Consider the following 16,328-nt stretch of genomic DNA (forward strand, 5'->3'; position numbering starts at 1 on the left):
TAAGCTGCCCATGCCATAGGCACTAATGCAACACCATATCATCAGAGATGCAGGCTTTTGAACTGTGCGCTGATAACACGTCGGATGGTCGCTCTTCTCTTTAGTCCGGAGAACACGGTGTCCGTGGTTTCCAAAAAATAATTTCAGATTTTGATTAATCTGACCACAGAACAGTTTCCCATTTTGCTTCAGTCCACTTTAAATGAGCTTTGGCCCAGAGAAGACGGCGGCGTTCCTGGACAATGATTTCTGGAAGTGTTCCTGAGCCCATGCAGTTCCAGGATTTCCAGGACAGAATCATGCCTGTTTTTAATGCTGTGCCGCCTCAGGGCCCGAAGATCACAAGCATCCAATATTGACCTTCGGCCTTGTCCCTTGGGCACAGAGATTTCTCCAGATTCTCTGAATCCTTTGATATTATGTACTGCAGATAGCGGGATATTCAAAGTCTTTGCAATTTTACGTTGACAAACATTCTTCTGAAATTGTTCAACAATTTTTAGATGCAGTTTTCCGCAGATTGGTGAACCTCTGCCCATGTTTACTTCAGAGAGACTCTGCCTCTCTAAAATGCTCTTTTTATACCCAGTCATGTTAGTGACCTCAAATAAACCTAATTATCTGCAAAATGCTCCTCCAGCTGTTTTTTATTAGTACCACTTACTTTTCCAGCCTTTTGTTGCCTGTCCCAAATTTTTTGAGATGTGTTGCCACCATCAAATTTTTTGAATGAAATGGTAAAATGTCTCACTTTCAACACCTGTTATGTTGTCTATGTTCTACTGTGAATAAATAATGGGTTTATGAGATTTGCAAATCATTGCATTCTGTTTTTTTTTACATTTTACACAACGTCCCAACTTTTCTGGAATTGGGTTTGTTCTATATTTTTTTGGGAACAAAGGGTTTTGTAGTGCAGCAGGACAGAGCAAGAAAATAAAAACTGTTGTGGTTTTGTCGTTTAATCTGGCATCTGAATACCAACAACCAGAGCAGATTACATTGACTGCAGGTTTCGTTAGGTTTTATTTGTCTGATGACAAAAGCACACAAGTTAACTTGTCTCCCCGGGCTAAGCATCTGCTTGTTGGGTACACACACTCAGCCCAAAAGTGCATTGTAGCTTCTCTCATTAAGTTAAGATACTTGACTTGAACTGAATTGGTAATCAGCAGGTTCTGCTCTTTGTGTAGTCTCACTCATTGTCTACTTTCTTAGGCACAGAAAAATGAACAAGGCACCGCTAACATTTTGAAGCATTAGCACTGTCGAGAGCAGCAAATTATACACAGTAGCATCCTGGTCTCTTCTTTTTTTTTCCTCCTGCACTCTCGAGCAAATGGTTCCCTTCTTGTCAGTGTAAAACAGGTCTCCACATACAAATACAATTCATCCTCTTTGTAGACATTCATTATGTTATTCTGAAAATGTGCTTTTCTCCATAAATTAACTAAATCTTACATTCTGACAAAGACCTCAGGGAAACATCACGAATGAGTGTGTTTGTGAGATGCGAGTCAATTTGTTTTCACTGTGGCAACTAAACAGCATGAGAAAACAACATAAAAACACCTTCTCATTTCAATAAATAATGAGAGCATTGCTGAACACAAAGGCAATGTGATGAAAAACAAAAAAATGAGTAAAAGAAAAAAATAATAAAACATTCAAAGCTACATCTTAATCACCTTTTGTCACCACCTGAGTACATCTTTAGGTTCCTGGGCTGTTTCCTGACCCCGCATTGTGCGCTAGGCGGTGGAATGTCGAAAGGTTAAAGGTCAGGGGACAGTGAGCAGGGATGTCGGCGCTAAGGAAGTGTAGGCGGGGCTGTGGCCAAGCCCGGGCTCAGGGAAGGCGGAAAGGAGTGAGGAAGGAGGGGGTAGTGAGTTTTCAGGGAGGGTGCTGGGGAAAATGTTGCAGAAAGTGGTGGTGTGTTCCTCAGTCTGTCTGCCCTGAACTGTCTCCCCACTGTCTCACCTGCTTCAGGCATGAAGAGGGCATCAGCTAACACTTAGCTGTGCAAAGCCGATCAGCTTCACCTCGTCCGGGATCTCTAAGTCGTCGCAGCCGGAGGCCTGCGTGAGGAGGAAGAAAGGGAGAGGGTCAATGGGGCCACTTCACATCCTGACACTCTCATCTCCATCAACAAAACTAATCCTGCAAAATATCTAGAACTGCTATGGTGTAACAAGCTTATTATATCTGAAAATTAAGAGTTTTCACCCCGCTGAGTCTTATTTTCCAAAACTCTGAAAACAGTTTGAGTTTGTAATTTGCTTGACTAACAAAAATAACAATCCTGCCATCTAAAAGCGATCTGAAAAAGTTTATTCCTCTGTGGCAGGGCTAGTCTTTCAAAATTGCTATTTTATCATTACAAGGACTAACACAATATTGGTTAATCAAGCAAGATCTCTTTACATTTTCATTCACCTAACAACGAGAGGACAATCAGACAGTTTATAGACGTGCGGTTTTCTTAATTGTCTTGTTTTCAACTCAGATAAGTTGAAGCTAGGGAGTCTGAGAGTGAGTTTGCTTGTCTCACTTTAGTTCTTGTTGATAAAAAATGTTTAGTTTTAATTTGGTTTTTGTTACTTTAAGCATTGTTTTTATTTTATTATAATTTAGGGAGTATTTGTTTAGAGCAAGATTTAAGAAATTCAGAACAAGTGTTACAATACAAACACAGCACTTTGTGAAGACAGTTGACACAGTCATGCAGACATCGCAGTCTCTATAAACATTTGAACCCTTGCCTCCTCAAGCTTATGTTGACAAAACTGACAAAAAACTAAATCTAAATAAATTTCCTGTATATTTTAATTGTATTTTAGTTATTTTTGTAAGTACAAAATATCCTTTACGGGGTTTTTTTTCTGCCTTAAGTCCAATTTTTTTCCAGTTTTTTAATTGACTCCTGTTAAGTAACATTTGCAAAAAAAAATATAGGTACATAGCTTTTTTAAAATTATAGAACATTGCATTTAGAAACCATTTTATTGCTTATAAAATAATTGATAACCACATAAAAATTATTTTGAAAAGTATTGAGAGACAGACTGACGCATAGTGGATTTTGTTTTTTTCATGACATTTGTTGACAATGAGAAAAATATAGAATATTCTCTGCCTTATTTTTGAACTACAAGTAGAGACCATAGACTGTAAAGATGGACGACATGTCCCCACCTACTCCGACTCTACAAAAACGATGCCAAAATATACAGCTGCTGCCATCTTTTGCTGGTGACATTATTTGGAGCTCACCAGTACCAAGTTTTCGCCCATACACTCGTCCAACCGACTACAAACAGCAGCATTGATTGCAAGCACATCAGTTGACACACAGCTGTCAATCATGTTGTTAAACCACCTTTTTATATAAAAAAAAACAAGTGAAAAATAAAAAAAATGACAGAAACCATCCTTGTGAAAAATGTATTTGATGTGTATTTTGCAGGGCTGCCCCCAAGATGCAATTCATCAGTCGGAGACGCCCAGTCGACTGAGTTTGCCTGAAGTCGAGGAGACGGTTTTTCTCTGCAGCGTACTTCTGGGGACATTTTAATGCCCAGATTTTGCTGCACAGTGAGTGCTCCTGACTTTTATGCTACTCTTTGACACAAGGAGCTGCAGAGACATGCAGACAGAGAGAGACCTTCTGCTTATAAGTGCTGAATTTACAGCTCATAACAACTTAACACAATACAGTCTCTGGCTTTTGTTTGATATCTAGTGTCAACAAAAAATGCACATTTACGACCCGTTGTTAACACAGTCAGCTTCTCTACCATATTATGTGAATTCCACCGTCACACTGAACATCTTGTTGAACCCGTTCAATATTTAAAGCTTTGCATGGAAAACAAAACAATCTTTGAATATTCGTACTGAACAGCCACATCGGATTTGACCAGCATAATCCTGCGTCAGGTACAGCCCTATTACTTTAATATTTCAGTTGTCCCATGTCCAACAGGTTTGTACGAAGGGGTTGGTGTTTATGCAGCCAGCCACCAGGGGGGTGAATAAGATGTTTTGGCTTCGCTTTTGGGCGCTCCTATGCTGTCCATCTTTACATACTGTGTGTTGTTGGTGACACTCACATTGACTTTGGTGTTAGGCTATGCAATTTTAATGACATTGTTCCAAAATGTTTATAAAATTGCACTCACAGAGATAAAAAAAATAGCCTTTTGTTGAGGATGACTAACATCTGGCCAATGCTAAAATCTGTTTAATGAGGTCAGCTGCAGTGTATCAGGTCAGAACATCACTATTATGCAATATGATAAAATGTGAAATACGTAATACAAAATTATGGCTTGGGCAAGTCTGTTTAATTCCCATGAGAGGAAATATATTTTGTGAGAGTACACAACCATTATTGAAATAATTGTGCGTTTCCATCTTTGGCAACATTTTAAAGACGGCCGTTCTCTACTTGAACACGACAATGCCGCCATGCAGGAACCGAGGTCCATGATTGTTTTCCTGGTTTGGTGTGGAAGAACCTGACTGACTGCACAACCCTCTGACCTCAATCCCATCCAACACCTTTGGGATAAACTAGAACCGTGCCTGTGAGCCAGGCCTCATCACCCAACATCTGTGCCCATCCTCTCCACTCCTGTGGCTGCGTGGGAAAAAAGCCAAGAGTGGAGGCTGTTAAAGCAGCATATTAATGCCCATGATTCTGGAATAAGATATTCCACAATCATTCATGGGTGTAATGTTCAGCTGTGCTTGTACTATGTTTGCTCATACATCCTACCAAAACTTAAGAGCTCCCAGTAAAAAAGCACAATATTTACCTCACTGACAGTTCAACCTTCCAGCACCTACATCTCACCCCAATTTTAGGCTGCTCAGACGCTATTCACAGAGGCAATATCAAAGGCGGTGTGCATTCAGATCTATTTAAAAGGAGTTTTTCTTTTCCATTCAGCTCTCCTCTTGTGGAAAAGCCTGTGTGAATGGGTGGCCTTAACACCTGCCGGCCTCTTGCAATTCACACCTGATTGGGGAGAGACACTCAATCTCTCAGGGGGTCTGAGAGCTCTGCAGCTGTCTGATCAACATGGAGGGACTGTTATGAAAACAGGTCACTCTTTGTGACCTCTTGTTCAGTTAAATCATTAAGTTGCTCTTGTGGCACCACACCATGAATTGCTAGCATAAAGTGTTATGAACTGTTCCTCCAGCGAGGATAATTATTCTCACTCCCAGGATTTCGTGACACTGCACTCGTAACTCTTCATTTGGAAAAGCAGAGTTGAGCCAGAGTGAGGATTTTACAATGTCTGCAGTGGAGCAGAGTTAACATATGGAAATGGAAGCATGCCCATATATCTACTTGGCGTGAACAGTATTGCCCTCACTCTGACTCTCACGAGGCTGCTCCACCTGCGACTCTCACTAGCTGCTGATAAGGCAAACATGGCAGAAAGGTCATTGTGTAAAGCACTGCGACCCAAAGCACAGATGTTGTTTACCCACAATAACAGAAAGGTCAATAAAATGTAATTTACATATTTTTGTCAAATCCAAATGGACTGACATTATTGCCTTCTTTTTTTCCCCCACAAATGTCACTGTTTCTCTGATAGCCGTACAAAGGCGGCTTCTTAAAATGGCACATATGCAACATGCACTTCATCTTCGTCAGTCTGTGTGCTCTGAAGACATGAGGACCGCTGCATTGACATTGAAGGGATAGTTTGATTTTTTTGAAGTGGGGTTGTGTGAAATACTTGTCCATAGTTAGTGTACAGTATCACATACAGTAGACAGCAGTCTGACACAGAAGCTAAGCGATGTCCTGCTTTGGATGAAGGCAGGAGCAAAATAGATTTTAGCAACCTAAAAAGTTTCAACTAAAAACATCACTGTCAGTTTAAGAGTCCGTATTATTTCGAATATTTTATATGTTTTACCTTGCGGCAGACGGCCCTTTCTGATGGGGAAGCTGTTAGTGGCTTTAGTCCTCATCTATGCTTTCGTCAAAGTCACAAACTCTGTTAACGTTAACATTAATTTAACGTCGCTGAACACTGAAGTGGCTGGTCTGCCGTTGGCTCAATTGGTTACTTTGCTGTGTTATTGTGTGACTTTGGTGGGTTTTTTTTATTTCAGATTTATCAAAGTCATTCTAATGTCATTCTCATTCTAAATATAGCATACCAATTTTTTTAGGTGGTCCTGTTTTTAAGAGGCTAAAAATGTATTTCACTCCTGCCCTCATCCCCAGCAACCTAGCTTCCCTGGCCGTATGCCTGTTTACTTCTTCAGAAAGGAGGCATGCTGAATGACGTCTAGTAAAGGCTATACACTGACTATGGATAAGTAGCTCATACAAGCCCACTTTAAAAGATCCAAACAATACATTACATCTCCAAAAGTGGATAACAGTTTCTCTGTTGCAGTGTTAGTACAGGGACAACCATTGTCGTCTAACACACTTTACAAGCACAGATCTTTTGAAGTTAGTTATTTTCTTCACTCAATCAGAGTTGACTGGGAGTTTCTTTCCACAAAACGTTTCCCTTTCATCATGCAGAGCTGATTATTAAGTCATTTAATCCAAAACTGGTTCGTACCCAAACGCTTGCCTTTTTCGCTGAACATCGTTTGGGTGCTGAACTGTGCTCGACTGAGTTCAGCTTTCATCGTTGCACCCACATAACTTAATTAAGAACATACAAAAATCTATTTGTGAATCAATTCAGAACCAAGGAGGGTACGACTTGCAATCCTTATGTGAATCGATTTTTCCCTCCACCCTGTGTAGCAATGCCTCCAATCTCCCTTACCAACAAAATATCCTTAAAAGAAATCCTCTGTGTCGTCAATTGACAGACAGAAGCAACAGATGCTGGTTCATGCCAAGGCTATTTTTTTGTCATCTTGGCCTTTCTAATAACTCCTGCTCTCACATTCCCCACTGAACCTTTCTTTCATCAACAAGCTGTTTACAGCCGCACGTCCTCAGCCAGGACAAACCTGCGAGGGAATCATCAGCCATCAATCATCTGGAAACTCACCAGCTTAAAGGTCAATACTTTGTAGGTAGTTGGGTCATCGACAATCTTCTGAAGGTTAGCAGCAACTGTAAAGCAGAGGGCACACAACAACATAATGTTCAAATAAGATCAAACAAGTTTTACAATATAAATATATATACACAATAAATATTTTAATATATGATTTAAGTATGTGTCTAGTGTCAGTATCAACATTACAAAGATAAAATGTTATGTGATCAGTTCTAATACAATTTTTCAACTAAATCAGATACTTCGTATATATTTAAAAAAGACAATATTTAACAATTTCAATTATGTCAGGTTCTGTTTACTTGTGAAATGAAATAAATGTCAATCTCAGATAATAGCGAAATTTCTAGAGAAAATGGTAATATTTTCTAAGTGATGTTTTAGGGTACCTGGGCTTGGCTAAGTATGTATTCAGACAACACAATTTAACAGAATAAAGAGGTGTAACATTACCAACAACAACATCGTGCCCGTTGACCAAACCGGCTGAGAACAGTTCCTGGGAAACGCCATCAGCAGTGTCTTATGAGGGAATAACATGACAAATATTGGACTTGCAGTATTCCACTTAGCAGGTGATTGTGTTAGATACTGAATTAGGTACTGTCATGAGCACAAACACTGCCATTACCCATTACACACAAAACAATTCACAGTGTCTGAAGATGTTATCACTGGGAAAATGGCACATTCATATCCAAATAGGCAGAGCTCCTACCTCGCCCAGGAGTGAATTCGAACCGGATGTCATTCAGCTCCTTTCGGGAGTTCCTGAAAGAAGAGACGAGAGATGTGATTCCACGAGTGGTATCAGAAATGTCAGATTTAGTCATGGACAAGAGAACCATATCAATAAGCTAAAAGACACCAAAACGTTCTGCAGAGTTAGGGAGGGTCGAGTCATAATTCTCATCACTACCAGCGACTCTTTTCAAATAACACAGTCATTTTGATCCATTGTTTAATATAAATGTAAATCACCATTCGCTACAATGATTAGGTACATGAGTTAAAATGAAAAAGCAGTGGGCGATATACTGACCATGCAGTTTCAATCACTTTGAGAAAATGCTTTGAACAACTTTGTTATATACTGAGGATTACCATAAAGACAGAACTCCTATGAAAATGAGCTGTAGCATTGGATGAAAAAGCAGCAGAGAATAAGCAGAGGACATGCCTCGGTGGTTTTGAGCAGTCTGAAGGTAACTGCTGTCCACCTGCTACTCCTGCATATCTCTCACCTGCTGAATCCACTGAGATATACTAGATATCAAAATGCTTTTCTCAAAACTACATGAAGAACTGCAGTAAATGTTGGATTCCACTTATATTTGTGCATTTACCTGTTTAGATTCTGTGAAGATTAAATGTGACTAAGTGAAATTTTAGCATTCACATAGTGGCATAATATGACTGTAACACTGAGGTGGAATCTTCTCAAACCTAGACTGCAGTAAAATGTGAAACAAAATGTATATATATGTCCATGTATACATCCAGCTTGTTTTACTGCATTAATAAAATGTGCCCTCCAGCCTCTTTGCAGCATCTTTGCATTAGAAATCTGTCTTTAAAACGTGTGTTACAGGGGAGCAGCCAGTTGTTGATAAAAGAAGGACATGCCAGTGTTGCCCAAAGGAAGTGAAGTAGAAGAAGATTAATTTGGTTTGTAGTCTTGTTCAATAAATCAAACGGTCAGCCCACGACCCTCATTTCAGATGAGATTAGAGCCATAATTCAACACACATATAGGCAAAGACATATCCGCAATGAGTTTGTTAGTAGTGTGCAACATAGTAAGAGTAAGGATTTACTATCAGCTGAGCTATGAGTCAGCTTGACTTCTTTTTAATTTTATAGTTACATTTGAAAGAATAAAAACAGGGTAAAAACTCCGGTGGAGCAGATGGACATAAACACTTTTATTCCCAGCAGAGGAAGTAGAAGGTGCACATTGCCAAGGCTCACAAAGCCACACATATGTAAAGAGGATTAAATCCTGCCGAAATAAATAATGACAAAAATTTGCATCTTGTTTAAATACAACTCCGGGATATCAATGATTTCACACTTAAACATCAGTAAAATTAGCATTTCACTCACCAAACCTCTTTTTATTTTTGACACATTGTTAACTGGCTTAAGTAGTTGAGATGACTGAAAAATGTACCACAGGTTTTTGCACTACTAAAGATAGGTCTTTAGTAGTGTAAGATAGTTTTTAGGTTGAGACATTAACATGAACATAACCTTACATTACATAAACATCTCACTGGAAAATATAATGGAGGCTGGTTTCTTTTAAAAATATTTTCACATGTGCAGCAGGTTATGTTTGTCTGTGCATTACAGACCTGCATTGTTGGTTGTAACAGAGGTGACAGCAGAGCAGACGGGTATTTTTAGGTGAAAAAAATGTAGATATATCACAGAAAATGCCACACACTATGATGCCAAGGCCAACACACAGAAGCCCTGCTGGGTCGAAACTACATACTCTAAATTCTATGTCACTCTGACAGGGAGGCAGGCGTTTTTACACATCCTGACAAACAGTCAATATATCTTTGGGGAGAATGCACTGTTATGCCTGAAAAAGCACCCAAAGCTCATATCTTTATAGCATATCACATGGGTGAGTGCACATAAAAAAGAATCATAAAACGGAATAAGCTCAGGGAAACAATTTTATGCACTTTTTAAAGATGAGATCCAGGTTTCACACAGAAAAAAAAATGTATAGTACTCTCAAAAAAACTGTTGAATGTGTTAAAACTTTACCAGGTATGCAACTAACCCTCACTGGTAAAGCTTTATTTTATGGGTCCATAATTTCCGAACAGTGGCATTGTTAGGCCTGGGCATCTGAAGCTACAGCAACAAATGTTTTATTAATAGCCCCACATCTAAATATATACGCTATATATCTCAAAAATAAAAACAAGCCTAATAAACATGTCTGAAAAAGCCCTAGATCTGGAAATTGCAAAATGCAAGCTTTGTTTCCTTTGTGTCATTCAGGCAGTGCATTTTGTGTGCTTTTGTGCGCATGTGCAAGAGACATAGCGTATCAGTAATAATTTTAACGTTGTGGAGCTCATTTTAAATGCTTTATTTACTGCTGGGTAGTTTTCTAGTTTATTTTTTCATTTTATAACACATCATCATTTATTAGTTGATTATATATTGCATTATCAATCTGAGTCTTCAAACTAACTAAAGAAGAATGTAGTGCAGTGAAAGGTACATTATCCCTTCCCTAAACTCTCAATTAATTCATTCTAACTAATTACTAGCACATCCCTTGGGGGATAAGCAATTAGGGATCATGGGCTTGTTGTGTAATAGCGACTCCTAGTGAGATGCCAGTGGTGTTTGGCTCAAAACTGCTAAAAATGGCAGCAAGCTGAAACCCAACTTCAAGCTTATGGAAGACATAGCAGGAACATCTGTTTCTCTAAAATGCATCAAGAATATATTTCAGTAGCTACACTGCAATTTGGCAACCTCTAGTTACCCTTTATATAGAAGAACCTTTAGAAAACACGGAAATGTCACCTCCGGATTCAGCTGCTCAGTGTAATCAATTTGCATCTGTGCTATTTTGGCTACTCAAGCTCCAATGACATTGCAACAACAGCAAGCATATTATGCAAGTCTGAACTTCCCTTTCAAACTGCTGACAATGCTCTTCTCAGGAGACCTCTATGCCTTTGTAAAAAAAAAAAAAAAAAGATTGAATGAGTTCCAAGCAAAATGTTGACAAAAATCCAATCATGCTGCTGCCGTTCCCCCGTCTCCGCTACAGAGGGGATCATATTACCATAAACTCATGCTAATCAGCCGAACTCCCTTATTAGTAGAGAGAGGAGACCAATTAGCTGTTTATTTTGCTCTCTCAAATGCAATTACTTTCATGGATTCACTATTTAACTTTAAATTTTCACAATTAGAGTTTTATTGTTGTGTTTTTGCCAAAATACCCACATGTTTGTATAATACAACAACTGGCAATCAATCCAGGTTTGAAAAACAATTTGCTTTGGATTTACATTGAAGCCTACAGCAACACTTATACTGCAGATTATTTTTTTTTTTATCTAATATTCCTTCTAAAATACACCGCTTCATATGCAGCATCACATTATTTATGGCCATAAATATCTCTTGCTCTGCCCCCTAAACATAGGAACATAGCCAAAGGAAATCCAAAAATATGACGCAGTCTCTTATCTTATAATACCCTCTGTGCTGATTCACTTTAAAAACATACAGCCAAATCCTTCTCAACCATAAATAAGTCCATTTCTTTTAATGAAACACTTCCTCAGTCAGAAGCAAATATCTCAGAACCCAAAATAAAGCAAACTGTTCCTAAAACACTGATTCTGTCAGCATAACATCTGCTGTTCAGATAGGGATATCTGTGTTGATAGTATAAAGAACAGCATTTGAAAGATAAATTGCAGGCAAAGAGAGGCTTGATGTTATTCACCCTTTCAAAAAGTTCTTTTTTGTATCTTGCTGCTACGTCAAATATAATGTTATGTTCTGTCAAGTGCATCTTTTCTAGTCAAGAGGAATATAGAGGATAATACAAAAATCCCATCGTTAAAACATCCTCTGTGTCATACTGCAGAGCATGTCAAAGAAGAGGGTATAGTGAAAGGCCTTGGTAATCTACCCGGGGAATATATTAGCGTTGAAAACTAAATATTTCTTAGAAAAAAAATGTCATCAGGCTTAACGGGTTTACATCTAAGAAGACACCCATCACATGTCTGCATCTCTAATACTAAATATTCCAGCTGACAAACTAGAGAGATGACCTGAAAGGCTAATGCTGGGATCATATTAAACATAGTGAATACATTTCTCTGGAGACATTAATTCATTCACCACAGGACTGTGCTTTGACACATTTTTACAAGTTCAAGTTACCATGGTGACATTACTTTTTGTATGTAGTAAGAGCTACCATCAAAGTTTATGTTGTAATTGTGATCATTTATAACCACATCTAACCTGCTTCTTGTGTTTGGGCCATAAAATCCACAAACTGAACAAACATAATTAAATCCATGGATAAATTGTGAAACCGAGAACAAGAAAAAGCAAAAACCGTCGAAACTGGCAATCAATTTTAATCACCACCAGGTTAGAATAACGACTCTCTATCAGCCACCAAACAGTAAGCCATCCCCCACTGCATCCAGACCACTGTTTTGTTATTAAGTACAGAATAAAATGGCTTTCTGTGCCATGCTGGATGCCTGCGGAGGGACCTTTAGATGTCCGTTCAACCAAGTGTGCACTCTGCAACCAGCTCATCAGGGAGCTACAGGCAAAGCTAATGTCTAAAAATGCACCATTGTCTGTTGCATCCCCTTAAATGTCCTCTCTCTTCCTCTATTGGTGTGTTTGCATACTGAGTAAGACAGAAGAGGGAAGATATTATTATATTCAGAGTATATATTTGTAATGCGTTCATCTGCCTTACACTTTTATGTTAAAGTAAGGGGTGCTCAAGTTAGTTGTTTTCTAACATATAGGGTCTACACTGATCATTCTAAGGCCAAATCACAAGCCTCCACGTTGCCACCACAAACAGCAATGTCTGGAATACAACAGCAAAAATCAGAGGGTGCTTTGAAAAAAAAGGACAGCAGATTGTGGAGCACAGCCAGAGAACCAGTGGAGTGTAACCCTCTCCTCCCCACGACACGACCAATGAGACAAAGGGAGATGAAGGGATCCATGGCAATGCCAGATCCCCTCTGAAGCAGGTAAAATACCATTAGGTTTATTAATGGCCTGCATGTTTAGAACAAAGTAATGATGCATCCAGAAACATGATTAGTAATTTTTAAATCTACTGTGCATTTCTGCTTGTACTCCACAGAAACATAGCGATTTTTAAACTTCTTTTAAAGACTGTGTTACCACAACTGATCCAAATCATTTATTTTCTTAAAGGAGGTTTTCAACCCAAAATCAAAAATACATATTTTTTCTTTTACATGTTGCGATATTCATCTACCTGGATTGTTTTGGTGAGTTGCCAAGTGCTGAAGATTTTAGCCATAGAGATGTCTGCCTTCTCCTGAATATAATGGAACAAAAGGACACTTGGCTTGTGGTGCTCAAAGTGCAAAAAAAGCATGTGAAAAACTTAATAGCAAAGTATCTTTCCAAAAATCATGACCCACTTACTCATGATAATAAACACCTTGTTATTAGCAGTTTCAAGCAGGAACTATTTTCTGTCTACCAAACTACACCTGCCAATTGTATTACTGCACAGAAGTTAGCGTGGGTCTACAGTTAGCTCACCTAGCACCACTGAGCTAGCTAAAGTTACAGCTCAGACAAAGAGAACACCATTAATGTTTACATCTAGCGCTGTCATGCTGCACAAGCATCTCATCCATGAGTAGATACACGCTTACTTCTGTGCTGTGATACTGCAGTTGGAGGATCAAGTAAAATAGTTCCTATATGAAACTGGTCTGTGGATTATCTTGAGTAACCAGGTCATTATTTCTAGAAAGAGACATTGCTGTAGAGCTTTGAGGGCAGACATCTCTGTGGCTGATATCTTCAAAACTCTGCATCTCAAACCAAAACAAGCTTGACATGGTCAACAGCATTACAGGTAAGAGGAAAATGTGCATTTTTGACTTTGGAGGTGAACTCTCCCTTTAAGACCGCCTTGTGTGTGTATCAGTGGATGATTGAGAAAATTATATGAAATAATAATAAAAATAATAATAATAATAAACTTTATTTCTATAGCGCTTTTCTAAACCAGAGTTATAAAATGCTTCATAATACCAAAACCGTACAAATATCTGTCTCACCTTAGCCGTAGTACCATGTTCACAGCGCCTTGAATGTAGGGTGTGTCCCCATATGGCTCCACCTGCATGAGAAAACATCTGATTATGAGACAGTTAAGGTGGTACATGATGGACTTAAAGATCTGACATACAAAAACCATGCACACAGCTTGTACTGCAAAGCAAGAGGTTCTGTATATCGTCAGAATAACATGCAGTCGCGCACTTAAACCATGTGGGGTTTTTTTTCCTGTTGCAACTACAGGGAAATTGTATGGGAAAAGAAAAGGAAGAATACAGAAAGGTGTATTGTTAGGATCTATCGATCAATACCATGTTACAAATGTGCTCTTTGTATGGTAAAGAATGTACATTACGGGTAAGAAATGACTTCCGAGTAGCTGTCACAGTTAATTCTTGACTAGAGTACAAGACTACACCTCAAACTGCTTTGGCTCATTTTCAAAATGACAATAGCCTTAGAAAATGGGCTGCAATGGCAGTGAGTCTTTAGATGAGATACACCCCGGCACTGAGCTGGCACTGTCAGGCAGACAGCCATTTACTCTGAGTTATTACTGCTGAGAGCATCCCTCCAGGAGACCAACATTCACACACGTACACACACACGCCCACCTACACAAGTTCACAGAGAGACACACACGTACAGTTCTACACACGCATGGGTGTACAGAAACACACACAGACACACAATCACCGTGGCATCAAGGTCATTGAATCATGACAAATTAGTGCTGCTGCTGAATCCCTCACCTGGGGATGCTGAATAGACAACCCTTCAATAGGGACATTGTTGGCGTTCTCCTCATTCTAGGAGCAACAAAATGAGAGGGATAATTGTGCAAACGCTATTACATCCTTGGTAAATATCAAATTAGAGCTCATCTTATAAAGAAAACACAGGGAAGTCAATTCAGAACACTCGACGAGGAGCAATTTGCTGGCTTTGTAAGACACTCTAAAACAGGTGCTCGGCTGTTTTGATTAAACTTCATAAAAATATGTGCGTGGTGAAATAAACATTCATAATTGAGTTCATTATTCGTACACAAGCTTCAGCCCAAGTAGGCAAGTTAATTGCATTTCCAAAAACTGCCCCTCTGCCAAGTTATCAAGTTATACAGCAGCAGAGAGGATAAAGCTTATTCATCTATTTGTCTGTTCACCAAATTACAAAAAGGATATTCAGATTTTTATTTGCATGTCAAAATTGGTGTATGAGAGTAGGAGCTAACTTACATCTTTGGCCTCATCTTTCACCCTTCGTGACTGGAGGGAAACAAATCAAACACACATTTACATTTTCATTTTCATAGGTACACAGCAGTAATAATGATTTATATTAAATTCTCAAAGAGCCAAGATCGTCATGTACACTCTTAGCGCATTTTTCAGTTTTCTTTCACTGTATGTCTGTTTCTCCAACTATCTGTCAGTCCAAAACTATTTTTTTACTTTAACAAATAAATAAATAATTTTAAAAAATAACAGTGCAACTGCTAAAAAGAAACCAGCTTATGATCGGTGAAAGGAAACACATCCTTGTAAAAATACTATCATCAACAACTTATTTCTTAAATCACAACTTCTGGTAACTATTATTTGTTGCCTCATACATTAAAGCTGGGTATCTCTATCAAAGGGCTCTTTGATCATAGCTGCCGACTTCCTCCTGCCTCAAATCCTTGCAGCTATCTTCCAGCTCATTACGGCGACCTCATGACAGGCTCTCTGAGAGATAAGCCATCTGCTATCCAAAAACTACTGACTGATCGGGGAAGGAAGGAATGTACAGGGTTATACGGTGGGCAAGTTACATAACAGTTCAATCTACAGGTTAGATATGGCATGCAAAAATAACAACCAACACCTAAATAATTCAAAATCTAAATTTCAATGTGCACATTGTAGTTTTGTCACAATGACTAGTGTGATGTGTTGTAAAACTTTATTACACTCATGTGCATTTAAAAAAAGAAAATCATGAGTAATTACAGAATACACACTGCTGAGGCTGGCCATTGTCGAGTCTCACCTACCCTGCCCTGATTCACCGCCGCCTTGCCCTCCTCGCTGCCCTCATCCAGCTCATCATCGCTCCACTCCCAGTCTCCATCCTCTGTCTTGTGCAGGTGGCCACTGGAGCCTGGGACTCTCCTCACCTGGAACATGACAACACATAGCCATTACATTTAATGTTAATGATTCCATTCATGATGTTTTTCATTGAACATTTATATTGTAATTTACCCATGATTTCTTAAGATTTTACCGGCCTTCGCATTAGAGCATTGATTCGTAATGTTGTTGGACTGCTTAGTGAAAGATATCCTAACTGCTTGTCCATACGTTTCAGATTTAGAAAAAAAAATCCACCTTCCTATTACAGAACATAGACTGTATT

The 16,328-nt window shown here is 38.9% G+C and overlaps 1 protein-coding gene across 2 annotated transcripts in view; it reads right to left on the minus strand.

Moving 5' to 3' along the window:
- Positions 1-1,007: 1,007 nt before the first annotated feature.
- Positions 1,008-16,328, minus strand: part of stk39 (serine threonine kinase 39) — a 32,911-nt gene continuing 17,590 nt past the window's right edge. Inside the window, exons 12-19 of one of the 2 annotated variants that reach the window (XM_042494993.2) lie at positions 15,964-16,086; positions 15,164-15,193; positions 14,678-14,734; positions 13,925-13,986; positions 7,780-7,832; positions 7,515-7,583; positions 7,050-7,114; positions 1,008-2,078 (exon numbers count right to left, since the gene is read on the minus strand). In XM_042494993.2, coding sequence (XP_042350927.1) covers positions 2,004-2,078; positions 7,050-7,114; positions 7,515-7,583; positions 7,780-7,832; positions 13,925-13,986; positions 14,678-14,734; positions 15,164-15,193; positions 15,964-16,086 — 534 coding nt within the window. In that variant the 3' untranslated portion in view covers positions 1,008-2,003. The remainder of the gene's footprint in view (positions 2,079-7,049; positions 7,115-7,514; positions 7,584-7,779; positions 7,833-13,924; positions 13,987-14,677; positions 14,735-15,163; positions 15,194-15,963; positions 16,087-16,328) is intronic. The other variant, XM_088083228.1, reaches the window with a different exon arrangement.

Source organism: Plectropomus leopardus, chromosome 10 (genome assembly GCF_026936395.1).
Source record: "Plectropomus leopardus strain MGB_pleo_1.0 chromosome 10, ASM2693639v1, whole genome shotgun sequence".
Taxonomy (NCBI): Eukaryota; Metazoa; Chordata; class Actinopteri; order Perciformes; family Serranidae; genus Plectropomus; species Plectropomus leopardus.